Source organism: Notolepis coatsorum, assembly GCF_963971535.1.
Source record: "Notolepis coatsorum genome assembly, chromosome: 4".
Classification (NCBI taxonomy): Eukaryota; Metazoa; Chordata; class Actinopteri; order Aulopiformes; family Paralepididae; genus Notolepis; species Notolepis coatsorum.
In genome coordinates this window covers 16,619,174-16,634,430 of record NC_140168.1, presented here as the reverse complement: position 1 = coordinate 16,634,430, position 15,257 = coordinate 16,619,174, and the positions used below count along the sequence as shown (strand labels likewise).

Here is a 15,257-nt window from a genome sequence, read left to right as displayed (position 1 = left end):
AATTATACTTTTAATACTAGCCTATGGGGGACAATTTCAGAATAATTTAGACAGTGAACCATAAATAACTTTATTATGCAGCCAATATATTATATGCTGTGTCCTTTGGAATGTGTTGTGTCTTTGATGTTGTTGTTAGGATACAATAAAACACGGCGTTCCAAACTGCCAAATATGTCGTAGAAATCTGCACAAATCACAGTGGGGTTGCTGTGAGAAAAGTCTGCCTGGGTTTAGAATGTAATTAACTCAAGCCATGTCCTATAAATGTGTTTTCAGCGTTCTAGTTGCGGACGTTGTTTGACCTCGCAAGGACACCGTAGAAACGAATGAACCAAAACACCCGTGACTGACCACTGACTATTGCAAACCAGTCCTGGGCAACTTGCAAGAGATCAAAGGTCTACTGAGTGACCATTGCAAACCAGTCCTGGGCAACTTGCAAGATATCAAAGGTCTCTCTCTATATTCGCCAAAGCACGACGATCTAAACCTGCAAGTCTGCAAATATCTTGAGACCGCTGTGAGTAAAGGACTTCTCTGGGGACGTTAGAATGAAACTTTATAACAGATTGCAGAATGGGTACAATTAAATGCAGTACGGCGGCTCAATACACACAATTGTTAAGGGGATGCAGACCAGAGAAAGACGTTTGTCTTGTTTACATCAGGGTCCCCCATTTTCAATTCATAGTGAATTGAAAATGTATCTCTGAGAAAGTATCTCTGAGACCGTAGAATTGAAGAAGAATAGAAGCCATTAGTCATATTTTGCATTAGTTAGACTTAAAATGGGCTCAGTCATGTACAATGATTTAATTGCATGGCTATTGTTTGTGTTTGCTAGTGTGTGTGTGTGTGTGTGTGTGTTTGAATTGATTGATTGAAAACTTTATTAACAGATTGCAGAATGGGTACAATACAGTACGGCTCAATACACACAATTGTTAATTAAGGGGATGCAGACCAGAGACTTTCGTCTTGTTTACATCAGGGTCCCCCATTTTCAATTAATAATGTGTGTGTGTGCGTGCGTGCTTGTGTGCGTGTGTGTGTGTGTGTGCGTGTGTGTGTGTGTTGGTTTCCAGTGGGCAGTGGCATCAGTATGGAGGAATCTATGGCCATATCAGAGCTGTGTAGTCCTGCTCTGGTGGTGGATCTGGACATCGTGAAGAGAAATGCACAGAGGATGATTGAACGCTGTCAAAAAATGGGAGTCCAGCTTAGACCCCATATGAAGACCCATAAGACCATGTATGAATGAACGTACATCACCGACCTGCACACACATACAGCTGTGCAGAGAGAATGCTAATACAAATACAAGTGTTATTATAATTATTTAATTTGTAATTTTTACATATCCTGTATTTGGAAAGCATAATTTGCTGGAAATTGTGAAAAACAATTATTTTCAAGATTTGACAAACAATGAAATCACATGAAGAGTCTTTTTCCTTTTCTTTTCTGTTTTTTTCCCACAAACAAAATTGACATAGTAGACTAACGCTCCATTTCCTGGTATCGGTCAAGGAAACTATAAAAGAAGGAAGGGTCATCGCGTCACTGTTAAGGTGTGAACCCACATTGGTGCCAAGTGTGGACATTTTCAGTTGAATGGGATCAGTCACCTCGTTTATAACCGGTTTATTACCTCGGGTGTCAGAATCATCAGCAATTTGTTGCATTGTTAACTAGCTAGCTAACGTTTGATATATTGGTTGATGTATATTTCCTCAGATAGCTGGTATATTTAGAATCTTAATACAGGCTTCATTAGAACTGGCACCAAAGTCTGGCACCAAGAAGAGCACAGAACGCTGGTATTTATGACGTGATGACACTTCTTTCTTTTTTTATCCACTTTTTCTCATTTTTCTATTTTTTTCCTCCCATCCCAATTTCGTATTTCCAATTCTCCCCTCCCCTGTCTTGAACGTTGCTCGACTATGCCTCCCACTGGTCGGTCGTAGGGAGGATAGAAGCCTTGCATCACGTGTCCCCTCCGGTACACGAGGAGGCAGCCTGTCGCATCTTTTCACCAGACAGCGCGGACTCTCAGTGGCGAGGTGTAACGCATGGGAGGCTCACACTACCCCCGCTACTTCCTGTCTCTGCTGTGCAGGCGTCCCCCAACCGACCTGTAGGAGTCGCTGTCCACAACGTCCAAATCCCCACCCATCGACTTCCACCCGCTACCTCTGCCAATTGAGATAGTATGACGACTGGCCCAAGCCGGAGGCAATGCTGACGCCGGGATTCGAGACCGGAGTCTCTTGCATTGGTGACGAGCGCAATCTCCGCTGCGCCACCCAGCCACTCCGACCCTTCTTTCTTTTATAGTTTCCTTTGTATTGGCTGGCAAAGCTCAATGGGTTACATTCATGTCCATATCATCCTCTCTGTGTGTGTGTGTGTGTGTGTGTGTGTGTGTGTGTGTGTGTGTGTGTGTGTGTGTGTGTGTGTGTGTGTGTGTGTGTGTGTGTGTGTGTGTGTGTGTGTGTGTGTGTGTGTGTGTGTGTGTGTGTGTGTGTGTGTGTGTGTGTGTGTGTGTGTGTGTGTGTGTGTGTGTGTGTGTGTGTGTGTGTGTGTGTGTGTGTGTGTGTGTGTGTGTGTGTGTGTGTGTGTGTGTGTGTGTGTGTGTGTGTGTGTGTGTGTGTGTGTGTGTGTGTGTGTGTGTGTGTGTGTGTGTGTGTGTGTGTGTGTGTGTGTGTGTGTGTGTGTGTGTGTGTGTGTGTGTGTGTGTGTGTGTGTGTGTGTGTGTGTGTGTGTGTGTGTGTGTGTGTGTGTGTGTGTGTGTGTGTGTGTGTGTGTGTGTGTGTGTGTGTGTGTGTGTGTGTGTGTGTGTGTGTGTGTGTGTGTGTGTGTGTGTGTGTGTGTGTGTGTGTGTGTGTGTGTGTGTGTGTGTGTGTGTGTGTGTGTGTGTGTGTGTGTGTGTGTGTGTGTGTGTGTGTGTGTGTGTGTGTGTGTGTGTGTGTGTGTGTGTGTGTGTGTGTGTGTGTGTGTGTGTGTGTGTGTGTGTGTGTGTGTGTGTGTGTGTGTGTGTGTGTGTGTGTGTGTGTGTGTGTGTGTGTGTGTGTGTGTGTGTGTGTGTGTGTGTGTGTGTGTGTGTGTGTGTGTGTGTGTGTGTGTGTGTGTGTGTGTGTGTGTGTGTGTGTGTGTGTGTGTGTGTGTGTGTGTGTGTGTGTGTGTGTGTGTGTGTGTGTGTGTGTGTGTGTGTGTGTGTGTGTGTGTGTGTGTGTGTGTGTGTGTGTGTGTGTGTGTGTGTGTGTGTGTGTGTGTGTGTGTGTGTGTGTGTGTGTGTGTGTGTGTGTGTGTGTGTGTGTGTGTGTGTGTGTGTGTGTGTGTGTGTGTGTGTGTGTGTGTGTGTGTGTGTGTGTGTGTGTGTGTGTGTGTGTGTGTGTGTGTGTGTGTGTGTGTGTGTGTGTGTGTGTGTGTGTGTGTGTGTGTGTGTGTGTGTGTGTGTGTGTGTGTGTGTGTGTGTGTGTGTGTGTGTGTGTGTGTGTGTGTGTGTGTGTGTGTGTGTGTGTGTGTGTGTGTGTGTGTGTGTGTGTGTGTGTGTGTGTGTGTGTGTGTGTGTGTGTGTGTGTGTGTGTGTGTGTGTGTGTGTGTGTGTGTGTGTGTGTGTGTGTGTGTGTGTGTGTGTGTGTGTGTGTGTGTGTGTGTGTGTGTGTGTGTGTGTGTGTGTGTGTGTGTGTGTGTGTGTGTGTGTGTGTGTGTGTGTGTGTGTGTGTGTGTGTGTGTGTGTGTGTGTGTGTGTGTGTGTGTGTGTGTGTGTGTGTGTGTGTGTGTGTGTGTGTGTGTGTGTGTGTGTGTGTGTGTGTGTGTGTGTGTGTGTGTGTGTGTGTGTGTGTGTGTGTGTGTGTGTGTGTGTGTGTGTGTGTGTGTGTGTGTGTGTGTGTGAAGCGAGTGTGCTGATATAATGACAGGTGGAACCCGGAGGTGTATAGTTGTTTCCACACTGGCCGAAGCCCGTTTCTATGGCGACCATGGATTTGACGACATCCTCTATGCATACTCGATTCCTTTTGATAAGGTAATCACAATCTGCCATATCCTACATAATCTAGTGTCCCCCGTCCGTCCACACACCACCTCCCAGCGGGAAAAGCACACCATGGCCTGTTGAAAAAAAAATTTACTTTATCTTTTTCCCCCTTTCTGTTTTTCTCCCATCCCATTGTTATGTCGTTATGCCAATTCCCAATCCCCTTCCTGGTGGTTGCGCACTCTGCCCCCTACCGTCGGTCTGGGAGGGCGGAGACTATCACATGCTTCCTCCGACACATGTGTAGCCAATCCCCACTTATTTTCACCTGGCAGCGCGGACTCTCACTGGGGGAGTGTAACGTGTGGAAGGATCACACTACCTCTCCCAGGACCCGACCTTGCTGTGCAGGCGCCCCGACCGATCTGTAGGAGTCACTGTTTTACAACGACCAGGACCCACCCTCGCCGGCTTCCCACCCGCTAACACAGCCAATCGTGTTAGTATGGACGGTCGGCCAAGCCGGAGGCACCACAGCTGGATCCGATCCCACTGTCTCTGTGGTGGTAGACAGACGCTTAGTCCGCTGCGCTACCCGGCCGCACCTACACCATGGCCCGTTTACCTGCACCTCCATGACCCCCCTAGTCTATCATACCCTGACTCTCTCATTAATCAAATCAAATCCAAAGAATGTCACTCATCTTTTTTGCCTTTGTTGAGGATCTGGGAGACAGACGTCACCTAACCATGAAATTTGTAGAAAATACATGGCTAAATATTTGTGATAGAATACACTTTCCATTTACAAGTAACAAAATCAAAGAAGCAAATTTTAAATTTATCCATAAATTGTATTTAACTCCAATAAAAATGCATAAAATGTCTAGAGATAATTCAATAAACTGTCCTAGATGTAAAACTAACGAAGGAACATTTCTACACATGTTTTGGCACTGTGATAAACTAAAACGATTCTGGAATTGTATTCATTTATTTACAAAATCTGTATTAGAAACGGAATTTGACTTGTCCCCATGTGCCTATTTACTTAATGAATTACCAGAGATCCAGATGGATCCAAAAAAATATAGACTGCTGATTGTTATAACATACTTTGCCAAGAAATGTATTCTCCTGTTTTGGAAAAATGACTCTTCGCCCACTTTTGAGATGTTTCAAGATCAGATATCCCAGCTTCTTCCATTGGAGAGATTGACCTTGGAGGAGCGCGGCCGGGGGTGGATGTTCCGGGACCTTTGGTCTCCGCTGTTTTCTCGATTGAGCAGAGGGGCTGTTGATTGATACGGCTAGTGGCGGTATGTGAATATATCCGCATGCTGTCGCTGGCCGTATCGATTGGTGGTTTTGCTGTTTGGTAGGGGGAGGGGTGGGGGCCGGGGGTCTTGGGATGTCTATCCCCGGTTGTGTATTTTTTGGAGGTGGGTTTCCCTAGTGGAAGAAGTTGTACAACAGACGCGTAAGAGGCCTGTCTGTTGTATAACAATGATGTTGTTGTTGTCATTGTTGTTATTATTTAGTATTGTTTATTTAAAAATACGTATGAGAAAAAATGAACAGTGTAAACAATATCATTAACTCTGAATATAAAAATATGAGAAAAGCAAACAAGACGCGTTCTCGGACTGGTGGGGGCCCCTGATTCGAGGTCTTGGTGAGTCGGAGTGTTAAAGAGGCATGATGCTCTGGCTCGCTGGGGCGCCGGATTTGGGATCCTCACGGGGTAGGGACCTTGGTTGTCGATACTGGAGATGACGGGTGCTCAAGTAATCTCGCCTTATGGTACATACATGTGGGTATATGCATGTATATATGTATATATATGTATGTGTGTATGTATATGTATATATATATATATTCTTATTAATTTATATATTTAATTTATACATGACTATTTTATTTTTCATTATTCTGATTTAACTGATGGTTTTGTCATTGTCGTTATTATTATTATTATTATTATTACTGTTATTGTCCTGTGATGTCTTGTTTATTAGTATTGTTATTGTATTGTATTGTCTTGTTTCATGTTGAAAAGGGAAAATAAAGAAAAACTATTTGAAAAAAAAAAAAAAATCAAATCAAATCAAATGTATTTGTAAAGCCCGACAACACACGTTAATGTCCCCATGGGCCGGACAGGTCTTCTTTAAACAAGTCAAGAAGAAACATCACGATAGATCAAGAACAAAACAAAAAACACCATGAAATCCAAATAGGAAAAAAAGCACCACAGGCAATGTGGAGGGGAGAAACCTTAGAAGGGTCGTTCAAGGGGGGATCTCCCTTCTTAGATGCCGGTGATAGTAGTATAAAACAGGCGAAAACAGGTTCCTCATTAAAGGAACACGCCAACATTATGGGAAATGTGCTTACCATCTTCTCCAGAGTCAGACAAGAAGATAGATACCAATTCCCTCGCTGTGCGTTCAGTAGAAAGCTATCCGGCTGCTAGCTAGCTTAGCTTAGCACAAATGAATGGAAGCGGACACAGACCACTAGCCTAATAGCATAAAACTCTGGGAGAGGTGTTTTAGGCTAGGCTCGCTGGTCCCTATCTGCTTCCATTCATTTGTGCTTAGCTAGACTGGCTAGACGTCGGATAGCTTTCTACTGAACGCACAGATTGGTATCTGTAAAAGGAAATTGGTCTCCATCTTCTTGTCTGACTTTGGAGAAGACGGTAAGCGCATTTCCCATAATGTTGGCGTGTTCCTTTAACTAATTTAGGATGTTCTGTGTGTGTGTGTGTGTGTGTGTGTGTGTGTGTGTGTGTAGGTGGAGCGCTGTGCACATCTGTCAGAGAGTTTGAGTCTGTTCCAGGTGTTACTGGACCACCCGGACGCTCTGGAGCGGCTCAGGAAGAGACCACTGAGAGACGGACTGCTGTGGCACGTCTGGCTCAAACTAGACTGTGGTAACGGAAGAGGTAGGAGCATTGAATTGTATATAAACTAAGGCTGTCAATAGATTAAAGAAAATTAACTAATTAATCTCACACTTTTCTGTAATTAATCTAGATTAAAAATAGCATTTTTCTACTTAAGACCGAAGCTTGTAACAGATATTTACTTGAGTAAAATCATGGAATTAATGTAAAATCAACACAAAGAAAGTATATTTAGATTCAAAGACTATTTTAATAGCTTTCTTTGAATACAGTTTCTCTCCTGTGAAATACAAATGTTCAACAAAACCATCAACATTGACTCAGCTATTGACTCTTATATCCGAACAAGAAAATATACTGCTGAAAGTTCAGAACATTGAAGATTTTTCACTCCATAGATTAATCTAGATACATTTATTTTAATGCTTTAAATAATAATAAATAATAAAGTTAAAGCATTCATTTTGACAGCCCTAATATAAACATAAAACATAAAGTTTGGACATTTGTGTTTGGTAGATTATTTCTCTGTTGTAACAATGCTTCTTGGCAATACATTTTATACCGGTTGGAAAGCCTGTTTATTTACCTTTTAAATGGTGCCCCATTTGTAAGGAACATGCATTTGTGGGATGAGTATATGGGTTGCGCCCATGAAAAATGTGACAAATCTTATTCAAACAGCTTATTCTGTTGTTGCTATTGACTCTTGTTTGGTGGATTGGATGATTGAAGTCTATCAGTAACAAGGAAGAAAAACGAGACATATTGGCAATTTTACAACTTATTAATAACAGTCAGGGGCCTCAGTAGCGTGTGGAAGAACCACACACAGCCACAACAGCCGGGCACCTCCTCAGATATGGACCTCGATCGGACCTTCCTACACTGAGCTATGGTCACTTTCCCACACCTACCCCCTACCAGTGCCCGACTGATGGGAGCCGAATCCCGGATCCGATTTTTCCCACCCTAGCCCACCGGCCCGGAGCTCAGATATGGACCTCGATCTGACCTTCCTACACTGAGCTATGGTCACTTTCCCACACCTACCCCCTACCAGTGGCCATCCCATATCTCCAGTCTGGGACCGAACTCCATCCAGAGACTACCTCCAGCATTTGGGAGTAGAGAGAATGGAATGACCTGCCAACAGTCCTGACCTCAACCCAATTGAACACTTGTGGGATCAGCTTATTAGGCGTGCTGTTCGTGCTAGGGTGACCAACACAACCACATTGGCTGACTTGAGAGTTGCGACAAATCCTGGTTGAGGAGTAGAATGCCATCCCACAGCAGTGTGTGACCACACTGGTGTCCAGCATGAGGAGGTGAGGTGCCAGGCTGTTGTGGCTGTGTATGGTTCTTCCACACGCTACTGACTGAGGCTCCTGACTGTTTGTTAAATTAATCAATTGTAAAATTGCCAATATGTCTTGTTTCTTCCTTGTTACTGATAGACTTCAATCATCCAATCCACCAAACAAGAGTCAATAGCAACCGCAGAATAAGCTGTTTGAATGAGATTTGTCACATCTTTCATGGGCGCAACCCATATACTCATCCCACAAATGCATGTTCCTTACAAATGGGGCACCATTTAAAAGGTAAATAAACAGGCTTTCCAACGGTATAAAATCTATTGCCAAGAAGCATTGTTACAACAGAGAAATAATCTACCAAACACAAATATCCAAACTTTATGTTTTATGTTTACAATATATACAACAAAATATATATATATATAATATTATACAAAATATTATAGTATATCTTGTATAGTGTTTGGTATTTATTCTTTTTTACTGTATGAAGCACAATTTCAGGATGGTCATCATAGTACATAACCAAGCATTTTACTATCATGTACTTGTACTTTATACGTGACAAATAAAATAAAAAATAAAAAGTCTGTCCTGACTCCTGACTGTGGTGGGACCGCGGCCTTGATCCGATCGGACACGTCCCCCAGAACCTATTGAGAGCCGTGTGTTCTGTTCCCCTAGCGGGTGTGTTGCACTCTGAGCCAGAGGCACTGACACTGGCCCAAGCCATCTCTGAGACGGAGGGGGTGGAGCTGACCGGAGTATACGCCCACTGCGGCAACACTTATAACTGCAGAGGGGAGGAGCAAATACAGGCGGTTGCCCAGGAAACCACCTCGTTAACGCTTCAGTTCATGGATAAGTAAGACATGATCGTTGGCCTTGTAACACTAGTTCTGTGAGCATAAATTCAGAATTCTCAATTTAAAGACTTAACACTTTGAGCGCCACGCCTGGTTTTCCGTTTTACAGCTTGAATGCCACCATCGGCGCCAATGTTAACGTTAATATCGCCTAATCTATGTTTTAAATTATGGCTATGTGTCTAATCTGCCCATCGCATTATCAAAGACTATTTTCCAGTCAGTGCTGTGAAGGCAGATTGTTTTTGTATCACGTCGTTTCCGTTTCAGAGCAGTTAGAAAAGCCCCCGTTTTGATATAAAAAACAGCTCATTCTGGAGCATTCTATGAAAATCGTCTTTTAGTGGAATATTCCACAACGTTGATATTCGTCGGCCTTTTTATGAATCGTTTTCAAATAAACGCTAGATGATCAATATTATACGTGCACGCAAGCACATTACGGCCGCGCACTGATAATCGCTCCGTTGATTTCATCACGGACTTTTACAGTGAAACCGAAAGAAGACATTTCACAAAACAGCTTATAACTTCATCAAACTTACTCTGATTATCCTACCACTGATAACATAGAGTCCTTACCTGACATCAGATGGTATCCAACTGGTATATTCCAATTCCTGATCACCATTTGAAAAAATCGATACGTGTATGGATCCAACGCGATACAGTAGAACTCCATGATCCGCGGGGCTCTGAGGCTCCAGAATGAACTCTGGTAACCCCGGCTGGATCAGTGAACTGGAAAATGTGGAGTACCGGATTTTTTTCCCCATTCATTTTCATTGAGTCCATTCCAAAATCACTTATGTCATCTGGGAGACGACAGGGGGCGCTTTTTTCCACAGTGATCGACGGCGCCCCTCGGCTATACTCGGGTAGGCTCGGGTGATGCAATAATTTTTCAGATCGCAAAAAAAAAAATAAAAAAAAAAATACGAGAAATCTCGTGAGTGGCATTCTACGTCACTATTAAAAACCAGAGAAATCTCGTGAGTGGCACTCAAAGTGTTAAAAGGTATTCAAAAGCCTGACATTCAATGTCATCAAACAGGGTGATGACCAGTTTGGAAGGCTTCACGTAGAAACCTTGTAGTCTCCTTGTAGTCTCCTTGTAGTCTCCTCCCAGGAGCACCATTCAAATAGACGAGCTGATAGAGCCGATTGGAGATTGAATCCTGCAGTCAAATAGAATCCTAACACGTAGATTGTTTTGATCGAATTGACCTTGATGTGTTAGATTGATTGATTGATTGAGTGGTTTTGGGAACATCTCTGGTTTCTCTTCAGACTGAAGTGTCTCGGCATCACCTGTAAGTCCAGCATGGGCTCCACCCCCTCCTGTAGCCATCCAGTTAAAGACATGGCCCGGCTCAGTGAGGTGCATCCAGGAAACTACGTCTTCTATGGTATGTGATTGATTGATTGATTGAAAACTTTATTATTAACAGATTGCAGAATGGGTACAATACAGTACGGCTCAATATACACACAATTGTTCAGGGGATGCAGACCAGAGAAAGACTTTCGTCTTGTTTACATCAGGGTCCCCCATTTTCAATTAATCATAACATATGACATACATGACATACAGATCCAGACATTTATGACATAGGCCTACCAGATCTACAAAAAAGTGTGTGTGTGTATGTAGCCGGTGTGATCTTGTCTGCGTTGTGTTTAAAGTCGATTCAACCCCTGTTAAGGGATCGCCCTGAGTGGGAGTTGAACCCCGGACGCCGGCGTCGCGGGCGGCATCACAGACCACTAAGCAAGAAGTGAATTCACTGCTTGCTTCCGGGTCTGGATGCCTCTGGGGAGTGAATTTACTTGCAGTACCGCTTACCATCCACAGCCACGTCACTACTTGTACCCGTGACTGTGGATATACTGCGGTACCTCCGTTACACTCACCCCACTAAACTCACACCACCCAGGGCATCCGGGTCTAACGGCACCACATGTAGCCGGTGTGATCTTGTCTGCGTTGTGTTTAAAGTCGATTCGACCCCTGTTAAGGGATCGCCCTGAGTGGGAGTTGAACCCCGGACGCCGGCGTCGCGGGCGGCATCACAGACCACTAAGCAAGAAGTGAATTCACTGCTTGCTTCCGGGTCTGGATGCCTCTGGGGAGTGAGTTTACTTGCAGTACCGCTTACCATCCACAGCCACGTCACTACTTGTACCCGTGACTGTGGATATACTGCGGTACCTCCGTTACATGTATGTGTGTGTGTGTGTGTGTGTGTTTGAGTGTGCATGTGCATGTGCATGCATAATGTGTGAGTGAGTGCGTGCATGCGTGTGTGTGTGTGTGTGTGCACATGCAGGTATATGCAGGTATGAGGGTTTGGCATGTGCGTGTTAAATAAGATTAGCAAAGCATAATGTCAATAACATTATACATCATAGATTCTCTGTATGGCTCTTTTCAGACATGCAGCAGTCAGTGATCGGCTCATGCCGTCTGGAGGATGTAGCTGTGCGTGTTTTGACACGAGTCATCGGACACTGTCCACACAGGAATCAACTACTGATCGACTGTGGCTGGACCGGACTCAGGTAGTATTATAGTTAGGGAGGTTCGATATTGGCTTTTTTACCGATATCAGATATACCGATATTGTCCAACTCTTAATTTCTCTTGCCGTCGGTTTGATAGTAAAGGGTTAACCTTCTGTTGTGTGGCAGTGAAAGGGTTAACCGGCTGTTGTGTGGCAGTGAAAGGGTTAACCTTCTGTGTATTGTCGCAGTGAAAGGGTTAACCGTTTGGTAGTGCGGCGGTGAAAGGGTTAAAAACTAGACAATTTCAGGTAACTAACTATACATATCTCTTGTCGTGGAATTAACACAACATTATGCATACTTTTGACAATAAAAGTATGCATTGATGTGTTCATTTCACTGGATGCATTCGACAAGGCATTCTAAATGTAAACATTATCTGTGCATCTCCCCTTTTCTTCTCTCTCTCTCTCCCTCTGGTTCTCACTCTCCCTTTCTCTTTTTCCCTCTCTCTCTCCTTCTCTCTCCCTTATTTATTGTCATTTTCCTTGTATACTATTTCTACTGTAATTTTTTATAAATTTTTTTACTTGTATGCATGTACATAACCTTGTTATGTACATGCAGCCCCCCCCCCTCAAAAGGCTTTTGATCTTTGGTCAGGCTGCTTTTGGTATATAAGAATTTGTTCCTACTTGCTTGCCTGGGTAAATAAAGGTTAAATAAAAAATTAGAAAAAATAAAAAAAAATAAAATAAAAGAAAATACAGATCATAGCTGGACTGGACTTGGGTACTATTATAGTACCATGGTACTGTACTATTCAAGTCAAGTCAGTTTTAATATTTATATAGCACATTTTAAACAACAGCAGTTGACAAAGTGCTGAACAATTTACACAAAATTCTAGATAATATACTCAAACCATATCAAGTAATTTAAAACATATTAGAATCACATTAAAACTAAGTGGATGCTTTGCACAAGGGATTTCAGGGATTACTAGTAGTATTGCACTGCCTATTGGCTGGCTGGACTGGACTCGGGTACTATTCTAGTACTATAGTACTGTACTAGTAGTGTTGCACTGCTGATCGACTGTGACTGGACTGGACTACTAGTATTGTACTTAGTGCTGTCAGGCGATAATTTTTTTTATTAATCTAATTAATTACAGCATAACCATTTTAGGCCTGATATTTTATATTCTATAATCATATTTCAAATTGCATGTGTCCGGATGGCAGAATTGGGCTGCGTGCCCAAGGTTTGGGGTTCTTGCCCTGCTCTGTTACAATGAAGGTAACTTAGGGAAGTGCCGTAAGAGTTTTGTCTGTTTATCAAATGAAGTTATTGTGGAACTCATTTGATATTCCAGGTAGTATAGTGTAATTTTTTTTATTTCGATTGTCACTTTTTGTAAACTAATGTCACCTCTGCACCGTGGATGGCCGGCAAATAAAACAACACCAAGATAATCTTTTCGACTACGCCATCATTTGTGTGAGTTTGGAGGGGAGAGGAGAAGGACCCCGTCACATGTATCTACAAAACCTTCTGTTTAATCATCTTCCCTTTATTCATTTGCTTAGATTTGTCAGGTCTGGTAAATTTGAGCATGGTGTTATTCACAGTCAAAAAAAAAGAAAAAAAAGAAAATTGAATTGCTATTCTCATTTGGTTCATTACAATTTACTCCTAGTAACAGAGACAGTATTTCTGACACTGGGAATACATTCCCTGAGATGTCCCTAGAATCAGATACCAAGAAAATGCAAATGAACCATTTAAAAAAAGAGTCTGTAAATGTTTATTCTACGTTCTTATGGAATGAATGAGATAAAAAAAAAAAATTTAATGTTTTTTATTAATTTTGAGTTAATTTTCATAACGCGATAATTAGCTGTGTAATTAATTAATCTAATTAACGCGATAAACTGACAGCCCTAATTGTACTATGTTGGTAAAACACTTGATTTAAACCGTGTCGCGGTTTACACTGTCATAACTATTTCCCTGTTCTTACTCATTCCTTTCAGTTTGGATGGAGCTGGAAAATTGTCAACTGGATACGCCCTGATTGAAGGACACTCGGATCTCAAGTAATGCCAAACCGACCCGTACTCACACTGCAGAATCAATGTATAGCATATCAGTCACACAGTAGTAATTACTGTATGTGGCTGACGACCTTGTCCAGGCCGACTTTTACTTCTCAAGTATGTCACTAACAATTCCAAGTGTAGGGGTTTGATTGCGACCAGATGCTGAAAATGTATGCATTCTCATAGGGTGCTTTGAATAGAATTACCATTATGCTATATTATATAATGTAATACTGACGAGTAGAAAAGGATGGAGAGGATGAAGAAAACACAGCTTCTATAATGAGCTAAATGACAGAGACGGTGCTCCGATTTGACTCGAGGCGAGAAGCTTTTCTTCTTCAGCGAGGTTTCTGGCAAAGTGATGATCCGACATGGTGACGAGGAAATCACATCGGAGTGTTTCCTGGACTCTTCTCCTCCATTTACTACGTTTTGAGAATTCAGCATCTGGCATTCATTGAATTGAGCACACTGTGTCATATCATATTTGATATAATAATCGGAGACGTTTTCCGTTTACCCCTCTGTAGGCTGTTGTCTATGACCCAGGAACATGGCAGAGTGGAGCCCATCTCCGGCGGACTGGACTACGGCAAATACCCACTGGGTTCTCTGCTCACTTTAATCCCCTACCACGTTAGTATGTTACTCACATTAACCCTGTCACTACCACACTACAGAAGGTTAACCCTTTCACTACCACACTACAGACGGTTACCGTCTGTAGTGTGGCAGTGAAAGGGTTAACCCTTTGTCGTGTGGCAGTGAAAGGGTTAACCGTCTGTATTGTCACCGTGAAAGGGTTAACCATTTGGTAGAGTGGTGGTGAAAGGGTTAAATCCCTCTACCACGTTAGTATGTTTACTAGTCGACACGGATTCCCGTTCACTTTTACATTAGAGTGTTGTATTTTGTATCGTTACTTTAGTTGTCTTGTCTCTTGGTTTTTCTGCAGTCGTGTGCAACGGCGATGATGCACGCCGTCTACTACATCCACTCTGGGGGTCGTCTGGTGGGGAAGTGGACACCGACGCGCGGGTGGTGAACGACGGTCCAGCATGGGATGGATGAGGAGATTTGTGTACGTGTAATTATTATGTGTAGTAGACCTGGGGAGTCGCTTTGAGACCCGCCTGGTTACACATTTTTGCCTATGGTTCTTTCTTTTACCATTGGACAGTGTATCTGCGGGGTATTAAAATGTCTTATAATGTTCCAATAAACCCCAGGCTTTGTTCAAAGTCCTAAACTCCCTCATCAACCCCTGTGCCACTCCCTCTGTTGTACCCTCATTAGCTCCATGTGAAGGCTTCCAACATTTCTTCATCAGCAAAGTCTCTGCCCTCAGATCTCTCTCCCTCTTCCTCCCCCCCACCCACTGCCTGCTGTTTTTGACCAGTTTTCCCCGGTCTCCCTCTCCTCCCTTTCCGATGCTATAATTAAACACCTGCGACCAACAAACTGCCCCTCTGATGCACTCCCCTCGCGCATCCTAAAGGAAGTACCTGACTCTGTCCTCCCCGTATTATTACCACTACTAAATGCCTGCCTCAGCAC

At 43.2% G+C, this 15,257-nt stretch overlaps 1 protein-coding gene across 1 annotated transcript; it reads left to right on the top strand.

Moving 5' to 3' along the window:
- Positions 1–441: 441 nt before the first annotated feature.
- Positions 442–14,745, top strand: LOC311227470 (D-serine dehydratase; the record flags this gene model as incomplete). The annotated part of the gene is made up of 10 exons (XM_084313143.1): positions 442–523; positions 1,089–1,254; positions 3,907–4,036; positions 6,788–6,938; positions 8,906–9,086; positions 10,378–10,496; positions 11,523–11,649; positions 13,632–13,694; positions 14,231–14,336; positions 14,656–14,745. Exons 2-10 carry the CDS (start codon positions 1,106–1,108, stop codon positions 14,743–14,745), a joined length of 1,116 nt encoding a protein of 371 aa, XP_084169269.1. The 5' UTR covers positions 442–523; positions 1,089–1,105.
- Between the last annotated feature and the right edge of the window lie 512 nt (positions 14,746–15,257).